Consider the following 27954-nt stretch of genomic DNA (forward strand, 5'->3'; position numbering starts at 1 on the left):
TGGCGCACTGTTTGTGGCGCAAAGTTAGACTCGGTGTGACGAAGATCGTGACCAAGGCCACAGGGCTGGCAGGACAGAGGGCCGACACCTGAATGCTGGGTTTTCTGACTCAAAGCCCACGTCCCACAGAGCTTCCACAGCCGCCACGCCTTCCCCTATTTCCTCCCTCCTCCCCCCACTCTCTAACTGCACAAATCTACCGCGAGGCACTTCCTGCGGTGTGGCCTTGGACACCGACTTCTCTGGCTACACTTACTCTTCCACATGATGGGGAAGGCCAGAGGAAGCCCTGGACAGAGTCACCGGCCTTACTCTCGTACACTCCTAGGAGGCAGGTGGCACTGTGGGCCCGTTTTCAGAGGTGGGGAAGGGGAGGCACACAGAGCTTCCGGAATCTGCCCAGAGGCCGCACAAGTCCAGAGCAGGGACTGGAACCCAGGAACCTAGCTTCAGGGTTTACTCTCTGGGCCGCGACACTTCACAGAGTTGTGGTAAAAGTTGTAAAATGTGACTACACTCTTGCAATAAAACAAGCACAACACAACTCTGAGTAAATGAGAAGTGTTCACTATGTCACTTAGATAAAAAAGAAAATACTCCATGTTTTACTTTAAGCTAGAATAAACAATGATCAGAAACCTTAGAGAACTGTCTCTGGCTACGAGCGAGTTTACCATTACCACCGGGTGGAGAGGACTAGCTTACGTTTAACAACGCATCTGTATGATGGATGATAATCAAATTCATGCTGTAAACATCATGGGACACTTGACCTAAAAAACTCAGAAATACAGAAAATGCCCACAGAAGAGGGAAACAGGTACTGTGTCAGAGGGAGACAACAAAGCCGCGTTTTGAAAGCAAAGTTTAATTGATTTCCACAAACAGGCCATGGCAGCTGGAACAATCAGAACCCTGGACAGCGCCCAGGGGCCATTCCTCCCTCAAACGCTGATTTTGTTCGGAGCTGCACGTGGAGGCTCTGCCTCAATTTCTCTGCATTTTAAAATCCGCCTGACTCTCCTGCTTGCCATGTAGAAGCTGACTCCTTCCGAGAAGTCCCTGACGATGAGACACATCTTCTGCTGCAGAAGCTCTCCTCCTACAGAGACTGGTGTTGTTCTAACACCTCTGTTTATCCTTAAAGGACAGAAGTTAAAGAATAACAAGTCAGCCGAACGCCAGATGCTACCAGGGCAGCCTAAGAATGGCTTCAAACGCAACAGACACACCTGTTTAGAACGGAATCACTTCTCCATATGCCATTCTGCAAAGGATGAGTGGTGAGATTCTGAAGTTACTGAACAACAACAACAAAACGCACTCAACGTTAGCTTCTAAAGACAAAACAAAGAAACCAGGAGACGCATTGACATGGACAGATTCTAACAGCGTAGCATGGAAGTGGTGAAGATAAATATTTCTGGGATCTTAACACCCATTGTGGAGGTATTAAAGAAAACGCCCCCTGCCTTTGAGAACGAAGCAGGCGAAAGAGCTTTGTTGGCTCGCTCTGAAAGCACTGGTGTGGCCGCAAACTCGCTGGGGCCATTCTGCCCCTTTACAAGCTTTCTAAGGCTGGCCTGCTTTTCTCCCTCCTCAATGACTGAGCGGCGGTGATTTAATCCCCCACAGCGTGTAAAACGAGGCGCCCAGAGGCTCCAAGTCCGCTGGGAAAGGACAGGGGAGCTGTTGTGCCCAGGAATTAATCTACCGAGGGCATCAGAAGCAGCCCAGCGCGGCCAGCAGCGTGCTTCCCTATTTAGGAAACACAGAGCCATTAGCCCATTCTGTGCTCTCACAGGCTCCCTTCTGTTGATCTGTGTTTGTTATGACACGGCTCCTACTGGCGTGTTTGTGTGACGCCACTGCTGTGCACACACCCATTGAGACAGGAAAAAAGAAGTGTCTGCTGCAAACGTGTGAGAGGAGAAGGGCCGCCCACTGCTGTTTCCCTTCGCCTTCTGTTTGGAAAAAAAGACCTTAACCCCTTAGGGCTCAGGAACGACTGTGTGTGTGTCTGGGATTTTCCCACGGCTTCTTTACTGACAGAATGTCTTGAACGAGAGCAGAAACGCGGTTCGCAGACTGGCGCCACCCCTGCAGAGCTTCGTGGAGCACACGCGGTGTGGAGCACACGCGGTGTGGAGCACACGCGGTGTGGAGCACACGCGGTCTACCGTATGCGGGAAGCTTGCACTTCATTCTCCACACACTCCCCTACGTTGTGTGACAAAGCTCAGAACAGCACAGAAGCACCTGAGCCTGGAGCAGTCAGTATTTCTTTACAACTTCTGCTGGGTGCTCACTGTCTGCAGTCACAAGACGCCCTCCCACCCAGGTCGTGCTGACCACGTGAACGCCCCAGGGGCTGTGGGCAACTCAGCGTTCACTTAACTCACCCAGCGTGAGGTGGACAGATGACACCGAAGATGATCCGAAGACAGATGGGTGGCCACACGAGAGGCCCAGCAAGCCCAAAACTATCCTGGATTTATAGGGAAGCAACAGTTACCAGGAAGAGGGGCTTTCCACAGAGAAGGGGACCCGGGTGACACTTGAGTGCCATGGCCCTACACAAGGGCAGACCGTCAGACCGCCCACCTCTCCGAGAAGCCGAACTCTAGGCCGGTTTGGAACAACAAGAGTTAAGCGGCCCATGTGCTCTCTGCCACATTCCAGAGGGACAGGGCTCAGGCTCGGTGACAACACAGCCCAGTACCCAACGTGAAGAGGGAGCCTTCTCGAATTAATTAACTGGAAATGAGTCTTGTCAATGTTTTGGAAAGGCAGAAGGGGTGAAAAGAGATTGCTAGAATTAATCACAGTGAGAAACCAACTTCAGAAAACCCAACGAGAAGAGGGGAAGCAAGGGCCGAGCTGCGCTGTGTCTGCAGGGACGCACAGAAACCCAGCAAGCACCCCGCCGCTGCCAGACAAGAGGATTTTATTTGCTGTCGCAGGCGTCAGTACAACGCATTATTTAAATGCACATTCTATCCAGGGAACAAAGGCAAAGCAGAGTCACATTTAAAACAAAGGAACAAGAGAAAACTCGGGTTCTTCCACGGTCAGCTCATTCGCACTTAACTCTATTATCTAAAAGACCCAATAATCTTCAAACACTTGCGAATTCACAAACTGTAGAAGACGAAAAATCCACGAAAACAGGTTCTGAAAACGCAGACGCCTGGATGGAGAGTTCATTCACTGAGAGGAAAAAAGAAAAAAATATCACAGCTTTAGTGAGGTCTGTTCACAGGACTCAGCAGACAAAGGACACACACAGAGCGCCCGCATTGAGGCCACGTCACTGAGAGACCTGGACGCACCCACTCGGTACCACGCGGCGCTTTCTGCTCCATCAATGGTCGTCAGTGCTAGTTAACCTTAGTCCAATCAGAAACTTCATATCCAGCGCATGTAGAAATGATGACACGTCACAGAGTTAGCTCTGCATTTTAGCTCTTGTAAGGAAACGGCAGTATCCGGCCGGAACAGAAACCGCACCGCCCTGGCGCCGTGTGCCCTGGGTCCCCGGTACACCCCAGTACAGACCGGGACCTCTGGAGAGAAAGCTGCAGTGGACTGAGCGCGTATGGACTTCTTTGTGTGGTCAACAGCCCCAGACACTCAGGGCTGCGACGGTGCACACAGCGCCGACCCGCGACGGCCAGAGACGGCATCAAGCGTAAGGGAGACGGAGTCGGCTCCCCACCGGCTCGACGGCCTTACCAAGGCCTTAGCACCCAGAGGGACAACCGTGTGGGCTCTCTTTGGTAGACCACGTTGGAGGGCAGATCTCTCCCCTGCCACGCTCCAGGCAGGGAAGGAAGGGCAGGGCGCTCACCGGCTGGGGCCGTCACTGCTGGACTTCAGAATCAGCTTCTCGCCCCTCTTCTCAACTTCAAACCCCATCTTTTGAAGGAGCGATGTGTCTGCCAGCCCCTGGTCTTCCATCTTGGCAATCACATCCTGGTTTTGCACGTTGTCCTCTGTGAGGTTTCGGATGGCGTACACCACCCACTGGGTCAGAACTGGAGCCGGAGTGAAGGAACTGCCACACTGCGTTACTGGAGGAGGGGCAGAGGGGCACAGAAGCACTGGGAGTCCAGGCTCACGCAGCTGGTCACGAGGACGTGTCCACCCATATGCATCAAGCGGGAAAGTGGGAAAGAGCGCACACCCACCAGGCACCTGGGACCCACGCACCGGTGTGGAGGCGCTCGCTCCGTGTCTGCTGGCCGGGCAGCGAGAGCTGCGGTCATGAACACACGAACACACGAACACACACACGCAAGCTCACACACTCCTGTACGGCAGCCATGTGGCGAGTTGCCGGGAACCAGAAAGAGGAGCACGGAGAACGTCAGGAAGACGCGGGGTGAGACGGGACGTCGCCCAGTCAGCTCAGTCCAGTTACCAACAGGGACTGCTCCTGGGGGTCAGAGGACTTTCCCTGTCATTACTTCAAAGATGAAGCTAAAAGGCCCTGGTGCCTCAAAAAATTAGATTCCCTCCTGTCTGTGGCTGAAACCCTTTGTGAAAATGCGCTGCTGGGAGCCCAGCACACCAGGCCGGGACACACGCCCAGACTGGGACAGCACCACTGCACCGTCCACTGCGGCTGCTGCACAGTTACCGGTGGCTGTGCGACCCCAGGAGAGCACGAGGTGGTCTACATGCCACGCTGCAGAGGACAGGACCCAGGGACACGTAGACAGCGCCAAGGACAGGCCCTTCCCCCGTGGGCCTGGCACCCTTTGTCCAGAGAAACAGGCCGCCCTGCTCAGTCAGATGGAAGCATCCAGAAAAGCAAGTCCTGTCCAAATGCTCCCCCACACCAGCATTTCCACCACCAGCACTGGTGTGGGTGGTTCTCCATGAAGTACCGACCCTGGCGGGAGAGCCAAGCTCCTGGGCCGCGGGCCGGATGGCCCAGGCCCTGCTGAGCCCCCAGCCAGGAGGGGGAGGCACAGAGGCTAGCACCCACATGCACAAAGCTGGCAGCTCTTTCTTGTGGCACATGGCACGTGAGTAAATGGTTTTCTCCCGAGTCCTCGTCCACTAAAGCCAGGCCCGGGGGAGCCGGACGCACAGGCAGCTGCGGGCATCTTCAGGACCTCTGAAGGCCGCCCCACCTGGGTCCCTCCAATCCACACCAAACCATCCCCTCCTGGGTGCTGCCATCCCCTCCTGGGTCCCCGCCCACTCTGCTGCCCCGAGCACAGCCTTGCCCAGGGCCTGCCGCGGCCCAGGCAGCAGGTGCTGAGTGAGCGACCCACCCACTGGCCTTTGGATTTCTCATCAACACAGAACAGGGGCTGCTGGTGCCCAGCTGATGCTGCCACTGGTCAGCTGTCTGCCCTGTGGGGGCGGCCACTGGCTCACGAGGAAGCGCCGCGCTTCCTAAGACACAAACCCAGTGTGGGTTTCCCTTTCCAGGACCACCAGACGTCCACTTTGTGCCAGCACAGAAAACGAGAAAATGATCCCAGTGCCCGACACTCCAGGTGTCAGTGAATTTCCTTCCGAGCTAACGATCATCTGCCACAGCCAACTTCACACCCAAGATGCACTCGCGCCACAGATTCATTTTCTCACTTCTGTAGGAAAAGGGGGAGGCGGCGACTAGGAGGGGAACTGGGTGAAGAGCAAACGTCTGAGCAGGACGTTTAGGTAAGAAAGTGTGTAACACTGGGGAGCGCTGGCTCGTGTGTAATTCTCCAATGGTAAATGACAGAAGCAAAACGTTCGTTCCTGAAACCTCCGAATCACTCAGACGTAGTTAAAACAGGACAACTGAAACCCCCTGAACGCGCCGAGAGTTCCCGGATCCCACGGCCGTGCCAGCGGCACGCGCAGGTCTCCGGCAGAAGGGGCCGCATCACTAAAGATCTCCACCGAGGGCCTGCGTGCTTTCGCTGCCAAGCACCGTCCGCCTCTCCGGCTCCAGCAACGCCCCGGTGCCGGCCGCGCAGCCCTCACGACTGCTCGTTCTCTACAGGGAGCAAGACTCAGATAAGGGCCACCTCCTCCTGGAAGCCTCCCTCCCCTACGACTCTATACCACCATCTAGGTGTGGTGACGGTTCTAACGCCTGCTCTTTCTCCTCCACTGCCCTGCACACGAGCTCCTCCCACGCAGGAGCCACGCTTCCTTCCCTTCCCTGCTGTGCCCACAGCAGCCGGTCTAGCTCCTGGACCAGGTGGGTTCAACGTGGCTTCGGTGGACTTGTGTGCTGCTGGGGGCTCCTGGCAGCAAAGCTGAACCTCATTCACTCTGCGCTGTCCCTGGCGCGGTGTGGGGAGACCTGTGCTGGGTGGGTGCACACGCAGGGTCCACGGGGGCTGCACTCTGCGCTGTCCCTGGCGCGGTGTGGGGAGACCTGTGCTGGGTGCACACAGGGCCCACGGGGGCTGCACTCTGCGCTGTCCCTGGCGCGGTGTGGGGAGACCTGTGCTGGGTGGGTGCACACGCAGGGCCCACGGGGGCTGCACTCTGCGCTGTCCCTGGCGCGGTGTGGGGAGACCTGTGCTGGGTGTACACAGGGCCCACGGGGGCTGCACTCTGCGCTGTCCCTGGCGCGGTGTGGGGAGACCTGTGCTGGGTGGGTGCACACGCAGGGCCCACGGGGGCTGCACTCTGCGCTGTCCCTGGTGTGGTGTGGGGAGACCTGTGCTGGGTGGGTGCACACGCAGGGCCCACGGGGGCTGCACTCTGCGCTGTCCCTGGTGCGGTGTGGGGAGACCTGTGCTGGGTGGGTGCACACGCAGGGCCCACGGGGGCTGCACTCTGCGCTGTCCCTGGCGCGGTGTGGGGAGACCTGTGCTGGGTGCACACAGGGCCCACGGGGGCTGCACTCTGCGCTGTCCCTGGCGCGGTGTGGGGAGACCTGTGCTGGGTGGGTGCACACGCAGGGCCCACGGGGGCTGCACTCTGCGCTGTCCCTGGCGCGGTGTGGGGAGACCTGTGCTGGGTGCACACAGGGCCCACGGGGGCTGCACTCTGCGCTGTCCCTGGCGCGGTGTGGGGAGACCTGTGCTGGGTGGGTGCACACGCAGGGCCCACGGGGGCTGCACTCTGCGCTGTCCCTGGCGCGGTGTGGGGAGACCTGTGCTGGGTGTACACAGGGCCCACGGGGGCTGCACTCTGCGCTGTCCCTGGCGCGGTGTGGGGAGACCTGTGCTGGGTGGGTGCACACGCAGGGCCCACGGGGGCTGCACTCTGCGCTGTCCCTGGTGTGGTGTGGGGAGACCTGTGCTGGGTGGGTGCACACGCAGGGCCCACGGGGGCTGCACTCTGCGCTGTCCCTGGTGCGGTGTGGGGAGACCTGTGCTGGGTGCACACAGGGCCCACGGGGGCTGCACTCTGCGCTGTCCCTGGCGCGGTGTGGGGAGACCGGTGCTGGGTGCACACACAGGGCCCACGGGGGCTGCACTGAGCTGTCCCTGGCGCGGTGTGGGGAGACCTGTGCTGGGTGAGTGCACACAGGGCCCATGGGGGCTGCAGCCCCTCCTGATCTGTGTGGTTTGCTGACTTGCAGCTCTACAGGGCTGCAAGATCACATGGAAGGGAACCTAAACGCAGCCCAGGCAAGGGGGCTGTGCTGTGCCAACAAGGCAGGAGGGTTCCTGTGTGGACAGAATGCAAGGATGGCCTCAATGCTGTCCATGGCGGGGGTTGGAGGAAGGAAATTCTCTACCAATTTCCTAGAGGCAATTCATGCTTGCATGTTCAGCACCCAACAGCATCCAATGTCCATAGGGAAGATGCTGTGTGACAACCACTGTCCACCTGAGGAGGAAGGGACAGAGAAAAGGACGGCCGAGCAGTGGCCCGCAGAGATGAGGCACTGCAGGTGCCTCTGAGGATCACCCCTTCCCCGTGTTCAGGAACAAAATGTGATAACCAAGAATCCCACAGAGGCGGACTCTGCCCCCAAGCCAACAACCCAACAAGCCTGAAGCCCAAAGCAGGGGAGGCATTTTTGTTCCTCCAAAGTTGGACATCCACACACAAAAAGCTTAAGCAGAGAGGTGGGACCACGGGGAGCCCGCCCCTCCCCAGGGCCCTGACAATCAGAACCACCACCTTTCTCGGTAAGGAGGGCTCCACGGGCCTCCCAGGCAGATGTGCAGCCTGTCCACGCCCTCCCAGCAAGCACCAGCACTCTGGGCTCTGACCTGTCTACCCGCAGCTCCACACCACAGCAGGCCCTCTGATTTGTCCCCTCCTCAACGCCAAGACTTTAGCTCTACTGCTTACTGGCTCAGACTGAATGATTACAGAATCAGCTTAGAGTTGTTCCTCGTGAAATGTGGAAACAGAAATACTGCAAAGCACATCGCTACGCACCACGTCTACCCTGCAGCCCGGCCATGACTATGGATGGCGCTCCTTGCTGTGTGCTGGGAAAGGGGGTCCTGGGCAGCCTGCACAGACCGAGGCAGCCCTCAGTGTCACAGGAGATTAAAGCAAGTCCCAGTTAATATTCACATGACCCTCTTGTTCCCCCTGAAGAGACAGAGCGAGAAAGAGCGGGGGAGAAAATTAAACATCGTCCAGAGTTTCCAACCCTTCTAACACTTGAAGGACTTTATTGTATGCTTGCTTTGGAAAGAGGGCTTCTGACGTTTCCATAGTTACTACAAATAGGAGGCATGAGCCTGTTTGTTGCAAAACTGCCTTGAAAGGACTGTGCAGCCAGCCCCGGAGTGAGGACTCGATGAGGCTGCGCGCTCTTCAGCAGGTGCCCGGGTCCTGACCTCGGCCACGACGAACACAGGCGCAGTAAGAATCTCGAGCCGCACTGCCCAAGACCAGTGAGAGGCTGGGAAACCGGCACAGAAGCAGCAAAGCCCGAGACGCCAGAGGGTGCCATACCGAGTCCAACACTGACTCTGTCCTCATACCGGTTAGGGCAGGACAACGTGGGCTGGCTGAGAAGCGGCATGACAGACAAGAGTGCGTGACAAGGATGCTAGTGGCCAGCACATTCTTAGAGTGCAGCCAGGTGAGCTGAAATGTTGGCGCTGGCGTTGTGTGCCCAGGAAGACCTCATCGGATGGAGGGCAACCTTCTTCTAGTTACAGAGCTCAAAGGGACCTGAAGTCCTGCACAGGACCCGAGCGGCAAAGACAGGGCCGTGGCCCTGGCCGCTGCTCTGTGCTTAGGAGACAACTGAGGAGAAGCCTGTGGTTCTGAACAGCTGCAAACTAAAAATTGGTTTTACATATTTAAATGGCTGGAAAAAAAATCAAAAGAACAATACTAGTGTGTGACACATGAAAAGTGAAATTTAAACTCCAGTTTCGGTAAATAGAGTTCTAATGGCCCTCAGCCAGTGACACGTTGTCTGTGGCTGCTGGCGGGGCAGGGGCAGTGCCGGGCAGCTGTGAAGAGGCGGTGTGATCCACACAGCCAGAAATATCCACCATGTGGCCCTTTACCGACAAGGCTCACCACTTCTGGCCTAGACCATGGGAGATACCAATAAATATTTGTTGAATGAACACATAAACCAACAGTGAAAAGTACAGGTCGGGGCCGGTGTTGTGGTGCAGCGGGTAAAGCCGCTGCCTGTGACGCCAGCGTCCCATATGGCCGCCAGCTCCTGTCCCAGCTGTTCCACTTCCAATCCAGCTCCCTGCTGATGGGCTGGGAAAAGCAGCAGATGGCGGCCCACGTGCTTGGGCCTCTGCCACCCACGTGGAGACCTGGAGGAGGCTCCTGGCTCCTGGTTTCCGATGGGCTGTTATGGCCATCTGGGGAGTGAACCAGCAAACGAAGATCTCTCTCTGCCACTCCCTTTTTTTGTCCTTGCAAAGATATCTTTATTTCTTTTTTAAGATTTATTTATTTATTTACTTGAAAGGCAGTCACTGAGAGAGAGACAGCGAACCATCAGCTGGTTCACTCCCCGAATGTCCACAGCGGCCGGAGCTGGGCTGATGCTAAGCCAGGGGGCCATCTTCTGCTGCTTTCCCAGGCTGTCAGCGGGGAGCTGGATCAGAAGTAGAACAGCCGGGACTCCAACTGGTGCCCCTGCGGGATGCCGGTGTCACAGGCAGACGCTTAATCTACAATGCCACAGTGCCGGCCCCACCCCTTCTCTTTCAAAATAAATAATTTGTTTTCAAAGGTGCTAACACCGAAGAAATTTACGTTATTTGAGTTAGAACAATTCAAATATAGTAAAAGGGTTTTATTGACTTTTCAGGAAACAGCATAGATGTGCTTTATACATAACATATTTATACCACCTGAGTACTGTGTGAGTTAATTTTGGCTTCCAGGATATAGGTTTAAACAGCAAGCTCACAAAAGCAACGGATGCACGGGGCATGTGATGTTCCAGGGATGTGCTGGTTAGCTGGGCACAGGGCAGGCACGGAAAAGCTGGTGTTGAGCTCATCGTCAACACCAGGAAGGCTTGCACGTCGTGAGGCTCGAACAGGCCACACAGCTGCCTGCCACTCTCGGAAATCCAAGGACAAGCACCTCTGCTAAAGCTAAGTAAGCATCTTCCTAGACTATGGAAAATTCCAGATGTTCGCACGACAGAGCAGTTTTGTTTTAAAACTGTGCTGACAATGTCTTACACTGCTAAAACCCAAAATGCCTCATCTATGCCGATTTCGTCAGTCACAGGGGAAGAACAGCAAGTGGTAGCCCTTCCCCTGTAGAGGCCACAGCCCTGCTAACCAGCACCACCCCAGGGGTCCTCACTCCCCCCAGGGAGAACCTCCCTTTCCCCGCCCACGCCCCTGAGACGAACCAGACAGGCAGGCTGGGGGCCAAACAAGATGGAGGGCCTGGGGGGAGAAAAGCATCTTCCAAAGCGCATGGCATCCCCGCACGAGCCAACGCCACGTCCAGATGCCGGGAACGGTCACCGCCTGTCTGCTCCAACACTCCTTGTTCTCAACACCCACTCCCGTCACTGGTTCAACTGCGCACTCCCCTCCTCAGAAGGGGGGAGGAAGCCTTCGCATCGCTGTCCTGACGCTGGGAACCAGCTGTGTGCACATCTACCGCAAACCACCCATTTTGGCTCCTTGTTCCTTCTCCAAATTGTTAGTCTATTTGGTATCTAATTTCCCTCTGCGTTCCTGTGTTTTAATACAAGCGAACATCTGTGCTTCCAGGATTTTGGTACAGTGCTGCATAGTTGTCTTAACAGCATCTAAAAATCAAAGTTAAAACCAGGAGTATGTATGCCCTCCAATTAACCTCTGGCTAACTGCCAACACTGAAAGTGGTTTTAAAAACAACACACTGGGAGCTGGTGCTGAGGCGCAGCAGGTAAAGCTGCTGCCTGCAGTGCCGGCATCCCATATGCACGCCGGTTCAAGTCCCAGTTGCTCCACTTCCAATCCAGCTCTCTGCTGTGGCCTGGGAAAGCAGTGGAGGGTGGCCCAAGTCCTTGGGCCCCTGCACCCATGTGGGAGACCTAGAGGAGGCTCCTGGCTCCTGGTTTTGGACCGGCCCAGCTCCAGATGTTCAGAGGAGCAGGGCAGCACTTCTTGCGAGCCAGGCCGGCTAGTGGTAGCCATGGGACAACGCCGAGCATCCCCCAGCAGCCACGGTGGTCACACGTTTCCCACTGCAAAAGCTTCTGCAGCCAGTGGGCGCTGTGCTAGCAGGTACCTCACATTCATGGGGTTTTCGTGGTGACGGAGCATTGAAACTAATTTTGTACGTTGCATGCTCTGGAACCATTTTAGTCACCACTGCAAAGCTGCACATGGCAAGAAGCTGTCACAGTCTGGCACCCCTATCTAACACAACAGGTTTCAGGATCAAGAAGAACCAATACCACTTCTAACTTAAACCACACCACAGGGTCTGGGCAGCACAGTGGTTCCATTTGTATCTGGGGCAGCACTTCAGTGTCACTTGGGGACTCTGGGGAGCCACTGCACGTGACGTGTCCAGCAGAGTGCTGGCACCAGCCGACCCGCAGCTCACGGTGCCCCAGTCTGCTGGACCCCGCTGAGATGCTAATACACACAGGCAGGCATACGGCAGGGGCATCCTGGGGCCAGTAAGACCCAGGGATGTTGGGGGTAGTGTCCTGGCAGTCTCTGGCAATATGGCAGCAGGAGGGGCCTCTGACCCCAGCCCAGGCAGGCGCAGCAGACTGGCAGCACTCCAGGCCAAGAGGTCGTTTATAAAGACCCCCGAGCCCCTGGGATTAAGGACCCCTCCTAGGGAACATTCCCACCCACAGAGTACACTGCCATCTTCAGTGTGCGCAGAGCTCTGCAGAGATTAACTTGAGTATCTCTCTTATGAGCCAAGAACGAAGATGGGGACCAGCACCGTGGCTCACTTGGTTAATCCTCTGCCTGTGGCACTGGCATCCCATATGGGCGCCGGTTCTAGTTCCGGTTGCTCCTCTTCCAGGCCAGCTCTCTGCTGTGGCCCAGGAGTGCAGTGGAGGATGGCCCAAGTGCTTGGGCCCCTGTACCCGCATGGGAGACCAGGATGAAGCACCTGGCTCCTGGCTTCAGATCTGTGCAGTGCCAGCCGTGGCAGCCATTTGGGGAGTGAACCAATGGAAGGAAGACTCTCTCTATCTCTGTCTATAACTCTGTGAAATTAAAAAAAAAAAAAAAAAAAAAGGAGATGGAATGATCAGTGATCTGCACAGTGTTACTGGCAACAGCAACACTTTAGCAACAGCTACCTGGACACAGTGTGTCAGAGGTCATCTGACACTCAGGAGAGGATTCACGAAAACCTCAGCTGTTTCCATTCCACAGGGGAGCGCACCGACAGCAGGAGGTCAGCTGACTCGTTCCCGGCCAGGCGGCTCACGTGGCACCGCCCAAGGTTGGGTGCAGGCAGCCCGGCTCCAGCACCACTCTCCTGGCCGTTCAGACATGCTGCTTCCAGCACTGAGCGGACGGCAGCCAGTTCCTCCTGGTGAGTCGCACTGCGAGCTGCTAAGCTGCGCCTACAAATCCAGGTGAGGTCCCACAAAGCAGCTCCTTTCTCTTCAAGAAATCCCCAAAGGTAAACAAAACACCCTTGGAGTCAGCTGATAAACTAACAGCTTAAAGTGAAACACGAAGCTGGAGTAGAAATGTAAATGAGCCATCTAAGTTATAGATTAGTGTGGGCCGAGCACCCACGGCATTTCAGAGGTAACACAATATAGCCAAGGGTCAACGCCAGTTCTGCACTGCAGCGGACTAAACACAGTGAAGCTTCTGCCAGACTTCACCATGAGACACAGCAGGCGACAGCTGGAGGCTCCCTGTCCTGACGTGGTCAGAAAGAGCGTCTGGCGCTACTGCTTCTGACGGGAAATCACCAGTGCCCTGGGGATGCCCGGTCTGTGGAACCACAGCCGTGCCAACTCGCCTCTTCACCCCCACTCTCCCTGCCGCCGCCCCCCTCCCCAGAAGTCGGCAGGCACAGCCAGGCATGTTTCCCTGACGGCTCTCCCCAGCGCCGTGGGGCACACACAGGGAGCGGCGCTTCCCATGTTGCACTGTTTGCTCCTGTGAGTGGTCAGCGGCTCAAGAATTACACGGCGTCTGACCGGCCTCCTCCACACGGAGAGCGACAATGCTCACTGACGTCCAGCAGAGGCAGAGCATTGCCGCGACCCTTAAGTCAGGACCACCTTCAGGAGAAATTTACAATACGCACATTAACTCCAACATTAACTGGAAATAAAAACCAATTACATTTTAGGCTATTTAAATGCTAATTGGTTATGGTGGCCTTAGCTTCTGAAATGCTTCCTAGAAGCAACTGTCTCTTCTTAAGTTTTCTGAAGTACTGACATCTTGCTTTCGGAGTAGAACTCATCCAGTTACAGAATTTAATACTTGAACATGTTTCCCCCCGTCTGTGAACAGTGTGACTCTTGATCTTGACACTGGACTTGGAACAAGACACTTAGATATAAACAAAAGCGTAAATTGTTCATCACACATCTGAATGACTCCATTCATGGAATGACTATGAAGGTATTATGCTCAACGCTGGGACGTGGCAGTTAACAGAACCAGCCGCAGCGCTCGCACTTGTGACATTTCCATCCTAGTGCAGAGGCAGGCACACACCTGAACTCTGAGACAGCAAATGCAGAGTCACCGACTGGCGGAGGCGCTTCGAGGAAGGCCTGAGGAACGAGCGCTGGAGCCAGTACCTCACAGATAAAACGTGCTCAGCTGGGGTACTCGGCCCAGCACTGATGCCTGCAGGCATCAGAGCGCCTGGGCTCGGCTCCTGGCTCATGAAGACGCTGGATGGGAGCAGTGATGCTCACATACACTGGGTTCCTGCCACCTGCGGGTGACCTGGATTAGGATCCAGGCTGTCGGGCCAAGCTGTCTACCTCCCAATTTAGAAGAAGGGGCCGGGCGGGGAGCAATCATTTGGAGGGCAGAGACGCAGGGCTGCAGAGAGCGCAGCAGGCCGTGCAACAGCCTCCAGCACGGACACACCGAGGAAGCAGAGCGTGGCTGGTGTGAACCCAGGCCGAGGTGAGGCGGCGTCAGCTCTCGGAGAACTCTCAGGCTACAGGAAAGTCTGGATGGGGTTCTGACACAACAGGAATCCACTGACCAAGCTGAAGCAGAAAAACCCGGCGGCTCTCTCTGGCAGCTGTGTGCAGGGAGGCAGAGATGCCCAATCAGGAGGTGTGAGTGGGATGCTGGAAGAACAAGGATTCCCAGCGACGTATCCGAGCTTGCCAGGCTGTGTCTTTCATTTTATAAGATACAAAGAGAGATCTCACTCCTTCCTTTCCAACTTGGATGCCCTTTCCCAACCCTTGTTTCCCAGCTTTGGCTGTAACTCTCACTACGATACTGCACACGAGAGTGGAGAGCAGGGCTGGCATTAAGACACAGTGGGCTAAGCCGCCACCTGCAGCAGCAGCATCCCACAGAGCACTGGTTAAGTCCCAGCTGTTCCACTTCTGATCCAGCTCCCTGCTATGCACCTGGAAAAGTAGCAGAAAATGGCCCAAGTGCTTGGGCCCCGGCCACCCAAGCAGAAGGTCCTGATGGAGAAGTGGGGACGACAGGCAACTTTACCTTGTCCCTCATCTTAGGAAAAAGCATCCAGTCTTCAGCACTGAGTGTGACGCTTGCTGCGGATACCTCATTTACTGCTTTTCCCAAACGGAGGCAGCGTCACTGGGTTCCAGTGCTGAGCTACTTCCTTATGAAAGGCTGTGGAATTTTATCAAAGGCACGGACCTATGTACTTCTTCCCTCCATTGCACTGACCATCTCTGGCGGTACACCATCCTCGCAGGGCGGCACTCCACTGGGCGACACTGCACAGTCTTCCTCCCACACCACTGAATTCAGCTCACGCCTCTTTGTGAAGGACTTCATGGCACTGTTCATAAGGGATACCAGCCTGTAGCTTCCTTTTTCTCAGGAGTTCTCTTTGCCTGGATCCCTATCAGGATACTGCTGAACTCACAGAGCATCAGTTAGCAAGGATTCCGTCCCGAACAGCATGAGAACTGGTGTGTTCTCTAGACGTTTGGTGGAACTCACTACTGGGCCGCTGCCTGCAGTGCCAACATCCCATATGGGCGCCAGTTCAAGTCCTGGCTGCTCTACTTTTGATGCAGCTCTCTGCTATGGCCTGGGAAAGCAGTGGAAGATGGCCCCTTGTGTGGGCCACTGCACCGTGTGTGAGACCCAGAGGAAGCTCCTGGCTCCTGGCTTCAGATCGGCTCAGCTCCAGATGTTGTGGCCATCTGGGGAGTGGACCAGTGGATGAAAGATTCTCTCCCATCCTCTCTGCCTTCCAATCAAATAAGCTTAAAAACAAAAAACAAACAAAAATCACCTCACTACTGAAGCCACAATTCCAAGGCCTTTCTCCAATGGGAGATTTCCGACTGCTGAATTCAACACTTACTTGTGAGTCTACCCAGACGGACGATGTTTTCAGTGCCTTGGTAGTTTTTCCAGTTTTTAACTACTGATTTCACCAGTGCACAGTTACAGCATGGCTGCATGGAGACAGCAGTGATCTTCCCATTTTCATTTTTAGTAACAGAGTATTTTCCCCTTAATTTATTTACTTATAACCTGCACAGATTTCTTGATGTTTTACAAGGGCCAATTTTTCGTTTCATTTTTTCCTGCTTTGCCTCTGCTTTATTGTTTAACACCGGCCATCTGCTAGCTCTGGGTTTAATTCATTCTTTCTCCAGTTCCTTGAATGGCTGGGTCGGGGTGGCCGCTCTAGTTTCTCTTACTGGAAACGCAGAGGGACAGGGAGGAAAGGATGCAGACGCTGAGCGTGCTGCCCTCTCCCCGACAGCAGGAACAGTGCGAGCTGGGCCAGACCTGGGCCAGACCCGGCCAGGGGCCGGAATCGCCACCTGAGCCTCCCACGCGGCACAGACCCAGGCACTCGCACCACTACCTGCTGCTTTCCCAGAAGCAGAAGGCAACGACATGAATGAGATCCAGTAGATGTAGGCACCCAATAGGGCACCTTAACCCACCGTGCCACAGCACACACATCCTAGTTTTTAAATGTAAATATTTCTTAAACTTCCCCCTTAGAAGTACTACTGCTGTGTCTACTAAATTTGGGTCTGATGTTTTTATTTTCACTAGTCTCTAAATATTTTCTAATTTCCCTTGTAATTTCTTGTTATTTTGGTTAATATGCAAAATCTGTGAATTCTCCAGTATGATTTGTTACGGACTGCTCTCACCATCCTGTCATGGCCAGAGCAGACACTCTGTGTGGTATTTCCGTTTTTACACCTCCTGAGAACGTACGGCCTCAGCTACGTTTCCTCTGGAAAATGGCCCCTGTGCAGGCTGCCGCTGGGCAGGACCTGCTGTGTCTGTCGGTTCTGTGTAAATCCTGTTTCCGGTCCGGTGATTCTATCCAGTATGAAGACGGGCTACTGAAATTTCCAGCCACTACTACTGAACTGTAATTCTTCAGTCTGTTTCATTCCATAGATTTTCATGGTCTGTTAACAGGCATGTATCTTCTAGCTCTTCTGATTTTTTATTAATTAATGTCCTTCTTTGTCTTTTGTAAAAATTTTTAAAAGATTTATTTATTTATCTGAAAGCCAGAGTTACAAAGGGGGGGGGGGGAGGGAGAGAGGGAGGAAGGGAGAGAGAGAGAGAGGGAGATGTCTTCCAATCGCTGGTTCACTTCCCAGATGGCTACATGGCTGGAGCTGCACTGATCCAAAGCCAGGAGCCAGAAGCTTCCTCCGAGTCTCCCACCTGGGTGCAGGGGCCCAAGCACTTGGGCCATCTTCTACTGCTTTCCCAGGCCATAGTAGAGAGCTGGATGGGAAGTGCAGCAGCCAGGACACAAACTAGCACCCATATGGGATGCAGGCACTGTAGGCTGGGGCTTTAACCCGCTGTGCCACAGCGCCAGCCCTGGGATGCATGTTTCAAAATACAGCTTTTAAAAGTCATGTGATGACTGATCTGACTTCAAGTGTGGGAGATTTACTGAGTGCAGTTCACAGGCCCACCGGGCAGAGAGCACTCCCACACACTGTCCCCTGAGGGCAAGATTCGCTTTAAAGGAGGGCTTGTCATACTATGTGATCGTCCCCAGAGGTCTGGGTCCCCGCTGCACACAATGGGATCCAGCTCCACCTCATGCTTCTCCCCGGCTCCATCCATTGATGAGCGGTTTCACAGCACGGAGGCCGGTTTGCAGCTGCGCCCAGTGAACCTAAAGGGCTGTGTATTTCTCAGTCATTCCCCGCAACACAGAAAACCCAACTGGCAGTGCCATTGTTGGGATGGAGGCAAACCAACTTCGCGGCCACAGCCGGAGCTCACAGGCCCCCCCCACCAGCAACACCTGCTGCCACAGGTCACAAGCATTTCGTCTCCAGCTCAGTGAGAAGACTTGCAGAACAAGGAAGAGAGAGAGGTGGAAAGGAGAACAGCTGAAAGCTACCTTGATCGCTCCAGTTTCTGCACTGGAATCATCACCAACGGAGGGGTGACATAGATCCAGACAGCCAGGGAGGTAAGGAAGCCCCAGGAGCCCTCCCCTGCCAGGCGTCCCAACTCCCCCCAGTGTCCTTGGAGTCCAGCCATTTGCCATGGGAGAGTCGTGCCACTCGGGGTTAGGTGCCTGCAGCCCCTCACCCTGGCTCCTCAGAGGTCTCCTCAGGGAGACTCTACAGCCCTCACTCTGGCTCTTCAGGGGTCTCCTCAGTGAGACCGTGACAGGTGTCGGGAGCAGCACGTCCCTGAACTCGGTGGCTGTGGCCTGCTTGCCTGTACTCGGCAGGCAGGAGCCTTCACAGAATCCTTCATGACTCAAACATGCCCCATAGATTGTCTTACTGTGCTGGTCTTAGAATATAATAATTCTTGCTAAGAATGGCAACCTCAAAATAAAACAGCCAGGAGTCACTATTTAACAGTGCTGAGTGGTTGTGGCACACCGATGTCTTGACCAGATCCTGCTGCCACTGCTAAATCTGACCAAGGTCACTTTAGGCGAGAGTGCGGACAGTTGGTCAGGGTCACCTGAAACATGCTGCTCCCCCGCAAACTCCAGCCACCTGCTCTTCCAAGTCCCTCACAAAATATAGATTCTGTGTGGCAACACTATTTAAATATGGCAATAAAAAAGTTATTTATTAACTTCTTAAACACAGCCAAAAGTCACAGCTGCTTTTCACAAAGAAAGGTAATGAGAAAAGAAAAAATGGCAAATGAGTAACTTTGTAAGAAAACATACACATCTAAATAATATTGCGCATAAGCAGCTCAGGCGAAGGCAGTCTCCACCCCTGGGGACACGTGACCTTCCCAAGGCAAACCTTCCTCCTTGGGGACGGCTAGCACCATGGACCTGCCCGAGAGCCTGAGTCAAACACGACGAGTCTGCAGTGACGGAGCCTGGAAAAGCCGTCTGGGGACAGAAGTGAGAAGTAATCATCAACCTCTAAAAGGGTTTCCTTGACAAAGTAAACTCGGAGCTTGGTGTGATTTTTTTTTTTGTTTGTTTGAAAAAGATTTATTTAATTACTTCACAGAGTTAGAGACAGAGGGATAGACAGAGAGCTTCCATTCCCTGGTTCAATCCCCAGATGGCTGCAACAGCCATCTATTAAGATTTCTCTTTCAAATAAACTGAAAGTAAATCAAACTGAACAGCTGAGGCTGGGCCAGGCCGAAGCCAGGGGCCAAGAGCTCCTTCCAGGTCTCCCACACAGGGTGGCATGGGCACAAACACTTGGGCCATCTTCTGCTGCTTTTCTCGGGCCATTAGCAGAGATCTGGATGGAAGTAGAACATGATCCAGTTCCCATACGGGATGCTGGCACTGCAGGCAGCGCGTTTACCCAGTAAGCCACGACGCCGGCCCAAAACTCACTGCGATTTAAAAAGGAGTCCAAAAGGGCCAGGGTCGTAAGCTGCAGCTGTGATGCTGGCATCCCATATCAGAGTGCTGGCTGCTCTGCTTCCAATCTAGCTTCCTGCTAAATGCATCTGGGGAGGCAGCAGAAGACGGTCCAAATACTTGGGCCCTGCTACCCGTGTGAGAGATCTGGATGAAGTTCCAGGCTCCTAGCACTGGCCTGCCCCAGCCCTGGCTGCTGTGACTGTTTGGAAAGTGAACCAGCACATGGAAGATCGATCTCTCTCTTGGTCAGTTGCTCTGCCTTTCATATAAATAAATCTAAAAAAAATTAAAATGTCCAAGACTCTCTGCGATGCACTGCTCACAGGAATCAGAGTGCTCCTCAAGATGAAGTGCTTACAGGACCCCACTGAGACGTGCGCTGCAGGGCGACAGCCGAGGTGTGTGACTGCATGGCCAACCTTAGAGGTCACGTATGAAACTTCTGAAATACAAAGGCAGGAGCGCTGAAGCGCTCTGCTGTGCCCTGTGTGTACAGAGGACACAGGAGGAGTGCAGAGTGACGAGCCCGCGAACGCGCTGCCTGACTGCGGGAGCGGAAGCTGGGGCCACACTCACTCCGCCGCAGGGTGCAGACCCTCAGGAATATGAATCAAGGCTATAAAGTTCTGCTGAGTTTTCAAATGAATTTCGTATGGTGGTCCTTAAAACATTAACAGCAACCACTGAGAAGTAAACTTAAGAAAATACTACCACTTCACAGCCGGACAAGAAGCCCAAAGAAGCCACTCCACAAGGCACTCACCACAGGGCCCGCGTGGTGACTCCTGCGCCAGGTCTGCTCTGAGCTGCGACACGGAGGACGGAGCAGCCGCCCCCAGATCAGAAAACGCTGGCCTAATGGCTCGAACCGGGCACCTCCGCCCAGCAAACGGCAGACTGAACCTCTCAAGGCAGTCTTACCCTCAGGCCAGGTAAACTGCATTACCAGGCCCAGCAGACGAGCAAAGACCGGGCTCCAGTGCAGGACCCCAGAAGCCCAAGGCGGAGGGGGAATGCAGAGTGCACCCCTACACACCTGGAAGCGTTCATGTAACACCACCCCAAGGCCGTGCCAAGCCGCACACCAGCCTGCACACTGCCGCAACCAGTGTGCCAACCACTGGCTTCAGGGACACCAAACTGAGCCGGACTGAGATACTGAATTGTGTGGTCTCGTCCTGTAACGGTTCTATTTGCCTGAACACTGAACAAGAGTCAGCAGGCACTTCCGTGCGCACTCACGCACCCAGTGTGTCCGATTCCTTCAACTTCCAGCTGCCACCCGGGAGCTGTTGCTAAGATACCAGAGATGCTGGATCAAACAGGTCTTCTGCATCTCACGCTGAGTGGCTCCACACCTGTGTGTATGGTTCAGGAGGAGGGTGCTTGGTGGCACCAGTTACAGCTTCCCCAGCCTGGGATGGTGCCAGCGCACCCTGCCCCCGCCAGGTCCTGCAGCCACTGCCTCCTTCACCAGGGGCCCCAGGAGGCCTGCCTGACCCGGGGAGGCAGCCCTCTCTGTGTGACGGGGGTGCTTTCACTGGAGAGAAAAGATTTGGCTTACACATTTCCCACGACAGGGAAGAAAAAGAGAATCCACCTGAAATTTAACAAAATGAATCACTGGGAATGCCATACCTAAACGTCTATCTCGTTACAGCAGAAGCGTACCAGCAGGTTTCCTAGTCTTTAACTGAGGTCAGCTCACCAGCTGACAGACACCGAGGAGCTGGGCTGTGTAACCCTGACGAAGCAGAAACAAACAGAAGAGACCTCTCTCCAAGGAAAGACCGCCTTCCACAGACATCTCCTAGACAATGACAGCAACACATACCGAGACGGGCAAATAAAGCAAGCACACACCGCCCTGTGCACCAGGCTGGAGTAGGCGTGCCATCCAGAGATGGCTAAGTCACTGCCCAGAATGGCTTCCCTGGCTGCCACTAGGCCAGACTACAAGCCAGGCTCCCAGTCGCGACGACGACGTAGGGGCACGTGTGTGGCACGGAGGTGAAGCTGCCCCTGGAACACCTGTATCCCCGTCTGGGAGCCTGGTTTGAGTTCTGGCTCCCCTGTTTCCTACCCAACTTGCTAAGGGGCACCCTGGGAGGCAGCAAGTGCTGGCTCAAGTACTAGGGTCCCTGCCAACGATGAGGGAGACCTACATGGAATTCTGGGTACCCAGCTTCAGCCTGGCTAAGCCCTGCCTGTTGTGGGCATTTGGGGAATCCATCTGTAGATGTTAAGATTTCTCTCTTTCAAACGAAATGAAAGCAAATAACAACTGAAAACACTAGAGGATGGGCCGCATTTCTATGCTCCTTCCAAGAGCCTGCATTTGCCAGGCTGTGACGCTAGCCCAGAGCCTCCGGGTGGAGCTCCGCAGTGCAGGACACTAGCAGGGCCTCAGTGCAGTCCTGAGGTGCAAGCCAGGCAGTGAAGACGGCTTCTCTCCCATCGCCTAGCAAGGTGCTACAGCCAAACATGCTGTGGAACACACTGGGGTGGGGACCAGGGGAGGGCACTCAGGTAGGGGGCGAGAGGACTCAGATCCTGCCTGGTGACGAGGGTCACCCAACCAGGCATTTTGAGCACAGAGGTGATCAGCTCAGCCAGGGCATCTTGGAAATCTCCATGAGGGGGCGGAGGATGCAGGACTCAAGTCTCCCAGGAGGAAGCACTGCGCGATGTCAGCCTTTCTTTCTCCCAAGGAGGCTCGTCTCTGGTCCAAACAGCCGGGAACATTACTGTACGGTTACAAAGTGCTATTCGCACTCACTGGGATTAACTCGAGACACTGTACCCAACACAGCTGTATAACTACTTGTCCCTCAAGAACGTAGAGTTGAAAGAACTCTAAAATCTAGTGGAGACCCAGGTGGATATCTGGACATTCAAATGAGAGCCAGTGCACAGGCCTGAAGTCAGAGACACCAGGCTGACACTCTGGCACTGACGCACACCAGCTGGGAAAGCTTGGCCCAGCTGTTCCAACTCTGAGCTTCAGCATCCTTGTTTATAAAATGGAAACAACTTTTTTAAAGGTTTAATTATTTTATTTGAAAGTTAAGAGTTAAAGGACGGGGCGGGGAGGATCTTCCATTCATTGGTTCACTCCCCAGATAGCCACAACAGCAGCCAGGGCTGGGCCAGACCAAAGCCAGTAGCCAGGAGCTTCATCTGGGTCTCCCACGTGGGTAGAAGGGCCAAAGCACTTAGGTCACCTCCGCTGCTTTCTGAGGCCAGTAGCAGGGAGTCGGGTCAAAGTGGATCGGATCAAAGTTTGATTCCGGCTGGGAGTTAAAACCCTTCCCGTAAGCAAGCACTCATCAATGCTCCGACGTCTGTACCACAGATCAATTCCGCCTGATGCTGGCTCCTCTCGCTCCGTGTCATGCTGCAGCGATCCACCCACCTGTTGCTCAGCACGGCTGTACAGTACATCGTGGCATGAACACACTCCAAGTCATTAACCTCCTCCAACTCGGATGGAGAGCGAGCAGCCCTCAGGAACGAGCACGGCTGTCCCAGCACGCATCTCCTAACGGACGCGCGCAGCACTTCTCTGGGGGCGCCCCAGGAACTGGCGTGCACCTGGTGGGGTGGGTGCCGCATGGCAGCGTTAGCAGGCTCTGCCAAAAAGCTTCCCAGGAATTATTCCAGTGTACCCCCCAGGCAATGCATTAAAGTTCAGGCTGCTCTACATTCATGACAGAATTTGGCATTGTCAGTAACTTTATTAGCCATTTCGATGGGGAACAGTAATTTCTTATTGTGGATTTAATTTGTATTTCCACAACAACCAATGATACTGAACTCTTTCCATATTGTATTGATCATCTGGATTTCCTCTTTCGTGAAGTGGCATGCAAGTCTCTTGTCTATTAAACTGAATTGTTTACTTTTCTCTGTTGTTTTGTACGGGCCCTTAAAATTGGCAACAGGTACAAGTCCTCTGTCAGATGTATGTAATGCAAATAACTTCTCAAAGTAACTTTTTTTAGTTTTTTGTTTCATTTGCCCCCCTGCAGATAACAACCACATTCTCTCTGATTCTTTTCCATCGAGGTGTCAACGTTTCTGAAGGCTGCGAGGCAGGGCCGCAGGTCCCGCTCCCCCGGCCCTGACTCCCATGCAGCGGGCCCTCTGTTCTGCATGTGTGCACTGGTTCCACGCAACATGACTGAGTTCACTGCTGCTTCTTGGTGCAGTGACAAATGAGAAGTTACCTCTGTCACAGGGATGAACGTCTGAGAGGAGGCTGGGGCAGGAGCATCGACCCAGAAGACACTATGGTAGGCACCTCACACTCACAAATAATGGGGGGAGGGCCTGCTGTGGCATGGAGTAAAGCCTCTGCCTTCGACGCCAGCATCCCACAGGGGCACCAGCTCGAGACCTGGTTGCTCTACTTCTGAACCAGCTCCCTGCTAACGTGCCTGGGAAAGCAGCAGCAGATGGCCCAAGTCCCTGGGCCGCTGCACCCAATGGGAGACCCGGAGGAAGCTCCTGCCTGATGGCTTCAGCCTGGCTGCTGTGGCCATTTACGGAGTGAACCAGCAGATGGAAGATCTCTGTCCCTCTGTCTCCCCCCCTCATTCTCCCTGTAACTCTGCCTTTCAAATAAATAAAATAAATCTAAAACAAAAAAAAGGAAGAAAGAAATCTTGTGGTGGTGGGTCCCTTATTCTAGATGAGGCAGGAAACACTCAGAGGTCCAGTGAGGTGGTTAGAAATTAAGAAATGGCGAAAGCTGAAGCTGGGTCTGCCTGGCCGGGAGCAGACGCCCTTGCCACAGCGCCACACTTCTCAAGACAGGAATAGAGGGGAAAATACAGTTTGGTCGTTATTCCTATAAACTCTTGCATTTTTGTATTAAAGTGAATTTTATTTATTGATGAGGGAAGGAAGGAAGGAAGGAAGGAAGGAAGGAAGGAAGGAAGGAAGGAAGGAAGGAAGGAAGGAAGGGAAAGAGGGAGGGAGGGAGGGAGGGAGGGAAAAAGAGAAACACAGAAAAAAACGCAGAAGAACCCAGCTGGGATTTTCAACCTCTCCCTGTCCGACTCATCTCCCCCAATAAAAACAATATAAAAAAGAAGCCCACATCAAGGACAACCCATCAAAACACAGATCAAAAAAGAATGAAAGAAAAACACTTCAAATAAAGTTCAGCTGTTTCTATTTGGAAACAACAACAACAAAAACCCCCACTTGCCACAACACACTGACAAATAAGAAATGGACTCTGTGGCAGTGGAGCTGGAATTTTCCGATGGCATCGGCTCCTATGTCATTACTGTGGGTGACCCAGAAGTGAGCGGGGTGAGTGCACAGCTGGGCTCCAGTTCCTGAAGCAGCAGCAGCGGGGGTGCCCTCCAGCCCCAGGAACTGGAGATCCCTGTGGTCTCTAAGCTCCTTCCAAGAACTGCACCAGGAAACCTTCCAGCCCGTCCCACTGAGGGCCATCTCGGTTCCAGCTGAATCGGATAGGCCAGCCCGGAGTCCCCATCACCAGGCGGCCGAGAAAGGTCGACTCTTACAGTCCTGCCTGCAGGTTCCCCACAGGGAACCACCGCGGCCCAAGGTGCCCTGGGTCCCACTCTACCATGGAGCATGCTCACGTCCAGGGACAAGACCAGTTTATCCACAGAGAAATTCACCAGCTGCAGTGACTCCTCAACTAAGCACATCTGAAACATCTCCAGATCCTTAACACAAAATTTAAATTCTAGTTCATTAAAGCTTGCCTGCAATTAATTATTAAAAGAAAGGTTAAACAAACCAAATGTAAAACAGTATCACTGCTAAATCATGAACACTTAATTCACTAACGAGCCCAGAACCCACGGAGAAATTCCTCTGAGCTGAGAGCTACCCTGCCTCCAAAATAATTACACACACACGCACACACACACACGCACAGACACAGACGCACAGACACACCCATGCACACACGCACAGACACATCCGCACACACACGCACAGACACACGCACGCACCCACACACACGCACCCACGCACACAGGCACAGACACACACATGCACAGACACAGACGCACAGACACACCCACGCACACACGCACACAGACGTGCACACACACACAGACACAGACGCAGACACACACGCACACACGTATCCACACACACACACGCACCCACACACACACCCCCACGCACAGACACACCTACGCACAGACACACACGCACACACGCACCCACACACACACGCACACACACACGCACAGACACAGACGCACGCACCCACACACCCACACACAGACACAGACGCACGTACCCTTTGCTCCTCCTCCCCGTGCAGGAAGTGCTTGGGGCATCCACCAAGTGTATGTCATTACTGAGATGAAGACCAGGGACCCTGCCCTCAAGGAACTCAGTCTAGAACAGAGGTGGGAATCTTATCTCCCAAGGGCCACTGGGATACTGATAACATCATCTGTGGGCAACCACAAACACTGTGGTTGCCTTGGCAAGGCCAGAAGAAATGATTTACTGGCCTTCTATGGCCTGCGGGCCTGACTCCCACCCCTGGAGAGTGATCAAGACCTACGTAAACGCTAACACAAAGTAAGTTAGGGTAGCTACACCGATATTATGGGGAAAAATGTTTTTACAGATAAAGAGGGTTACACTCAAATGGTGATGGGGCTATTTATCAGAACCTAAATTCACTTCATAAATGAATTGTAGGCCAGCGCTGGGGCTCAATAGGCTAATCCTCTGCCTGCGGCGCCAGCACACCAGGTTCTAGTCCCGGTCGGGGCACTGGATTCTGTCCCGGTTGCCCCTCTTCCAGGCCAGCTCTCTGCTGGGGCCAGGGAGTGCAGTGGAGGATGGCCCAAGTCCTTGGGCCCTGCACCCCATGGGAGCCCAGGAGAAGCACCTGGCTCCTGCCTTCGGATCAGCGCGGTGCGCCGGCCGCAGCGGCCATTGGAGGGTGAACCAACGGCAAAGGAAGACCTTTCTCTCTGTCTCTCTCTCACTGTCCACTCTGCCTGTCAAAAAGAAAAAAAAATAAATGAATTGTAAAAGGTAAAGCTGCAAAATAATTTTCAGACTATCATGACTTTGGGAGAGGGAAATATTTTTCAAACAAGACATATGTAAAACAATGCCAACCATCAGGCGGAAGGGTTAAGAACTTCTGCTGTTCAAAAGAAACACAGCAAACAACCAGATACATACAATGTGGTTAAAAGAAAATAACAGACACACGGAGCTGGCAAAGAGGTCCTATCTAGAACATATAAAGATCTGTTACAAAACAAATGGTAGAGGTAGCTCAATGGAAAAACGGGCAAAAGGTTCACGCAGACACTGTGCGCATGCGCACACACAAATCCAAATTGCAAACACACATCCTGGAAGGCGCTCAGCCTGCTCAGAAGTGGCCGTGCAGCCTTCACCTCAGTGGAGGCCGGACACGGTGCCCAGAGCTGGACAGACAGGTAAGATCAGTGCTGTTAAACCAAGCAATAGCGGCCACGCACAGGACACACAAAATGCCAGTTGAGAGTAAACTAGAGTGAGGCAAGTGGAGGCAGAGACAATGCTCTCTCCCGGGGAGCTGAGGAGCGGGATTACGGCAGCCTAGTGACTGTTCAGAAACCCCCCCAGCGAGCAGGAGCGGGATCACAGCGCGGAAGGAGCTCCCCCAAGAGGTGCTGCTGTCACTGGCATCACGCACCCAGGCCGCTCTGGTTCTCGGAAGGCCAGGTTTTAATTTATGGTCTGTATGGAAAAACCAAACCTCGAGGCTGCATGTCTCCTCACGGCTGACCGATCATCACGCTCCTCTGTTGCTCTGATATTTCTGTCTGTATTTCTTGTTATACATATTTTATATGACTTTAAAATCTGATCGTCTCAATAAACAAAACGCCAAGGAATTAATGAGGACACCTAACACTGAACACAACTGTAACATTGTATCACTTAATGATTCAGAGTATTCTCAAGGAGCCTGCCACGCTCCATCAGCGAGCATTTTCATTTAAAGTTAGGAGCTCTGAATTTCTTTACTGTATGAACATGTTACCACGGTTTCTCTGTACGTGTTCTGTCCCCACCCAGTGACCTGTATGAAGGCCAAACAAGGCAGCTAGGCACTGGGCACTCACAAGCCCCAGCTCCGGCTCTGACCTGATGCCAAGTCATTAGACTCAGTGTATTTCCTCATTACAAAACGGTGAAGACAACAGTACCTGCATCCTGGTGGCCGTCAGGATGAACTAAGGTGTTGGCGGAAACACAGAACAAGGACTGAGGATGTGTCTGCTGAAACAGAAGTGCTGGCTCAGAGAAGATGCGAGTGAGTGAACCAACACCTGGCCGGGTGGACAGCGATAGGTGCTGGAGTATGGACCACGCGTGGCGCGTCCACAGGTCAGCAAGTGACAGGCGCCTGAGCATGGACCACGCGTGGCGCGTCCACAGGTCAGCAAGTGACAGGCGCCTGAGCATGGACCACGCGTGGCGCGTCCACAGGTCAGCAAATGACAGGCCCCTGAGCATGGACCACGCGTG

General features: G+C 54.0%; 1 protein-coding gene across 1 annotated transcript in view; it reads right to left on the bottom strand.

The window, feature by feature from the left end:
* Window positions 1–2930: 2930 nt before the first annotated feature.
* Window positions 2931–27954, bottom strand: part of ATXN10 (ataxin 10) — a 159408-nt gene continuing 134384 nt past the window's right edge. The window contains exons 11-12 of the mRNA XM_062202698.1: window positions 3851–4037; window positions 2931–3210 (exon numbers count right to left, since the gene is read on the bottom strand). Coding sequence (XP_062058682.1) covers window positions 3204–3210; window positions 3851–4037 — 194 coding nt within the window. The 3' untranslated portion in view covers window positions 2931–3203. The remainder of the gene's footprint in view (window positions 3211–3850; window positions 4038–27954) is intronic.

Source organism: Lepus europaeus, chromosome 10 (genome assembly GCF_033115175.1).
Source record: "Lepus europaeus isolate LE1 chromosome 10, mLepTim1.pri, whole genome shotgun sequence".
NCBI lineage: Eukaryota > Metazoa > Chordata > Mammalia > Lagomorpha > Leporidae > Lepus > Lepus europaeus.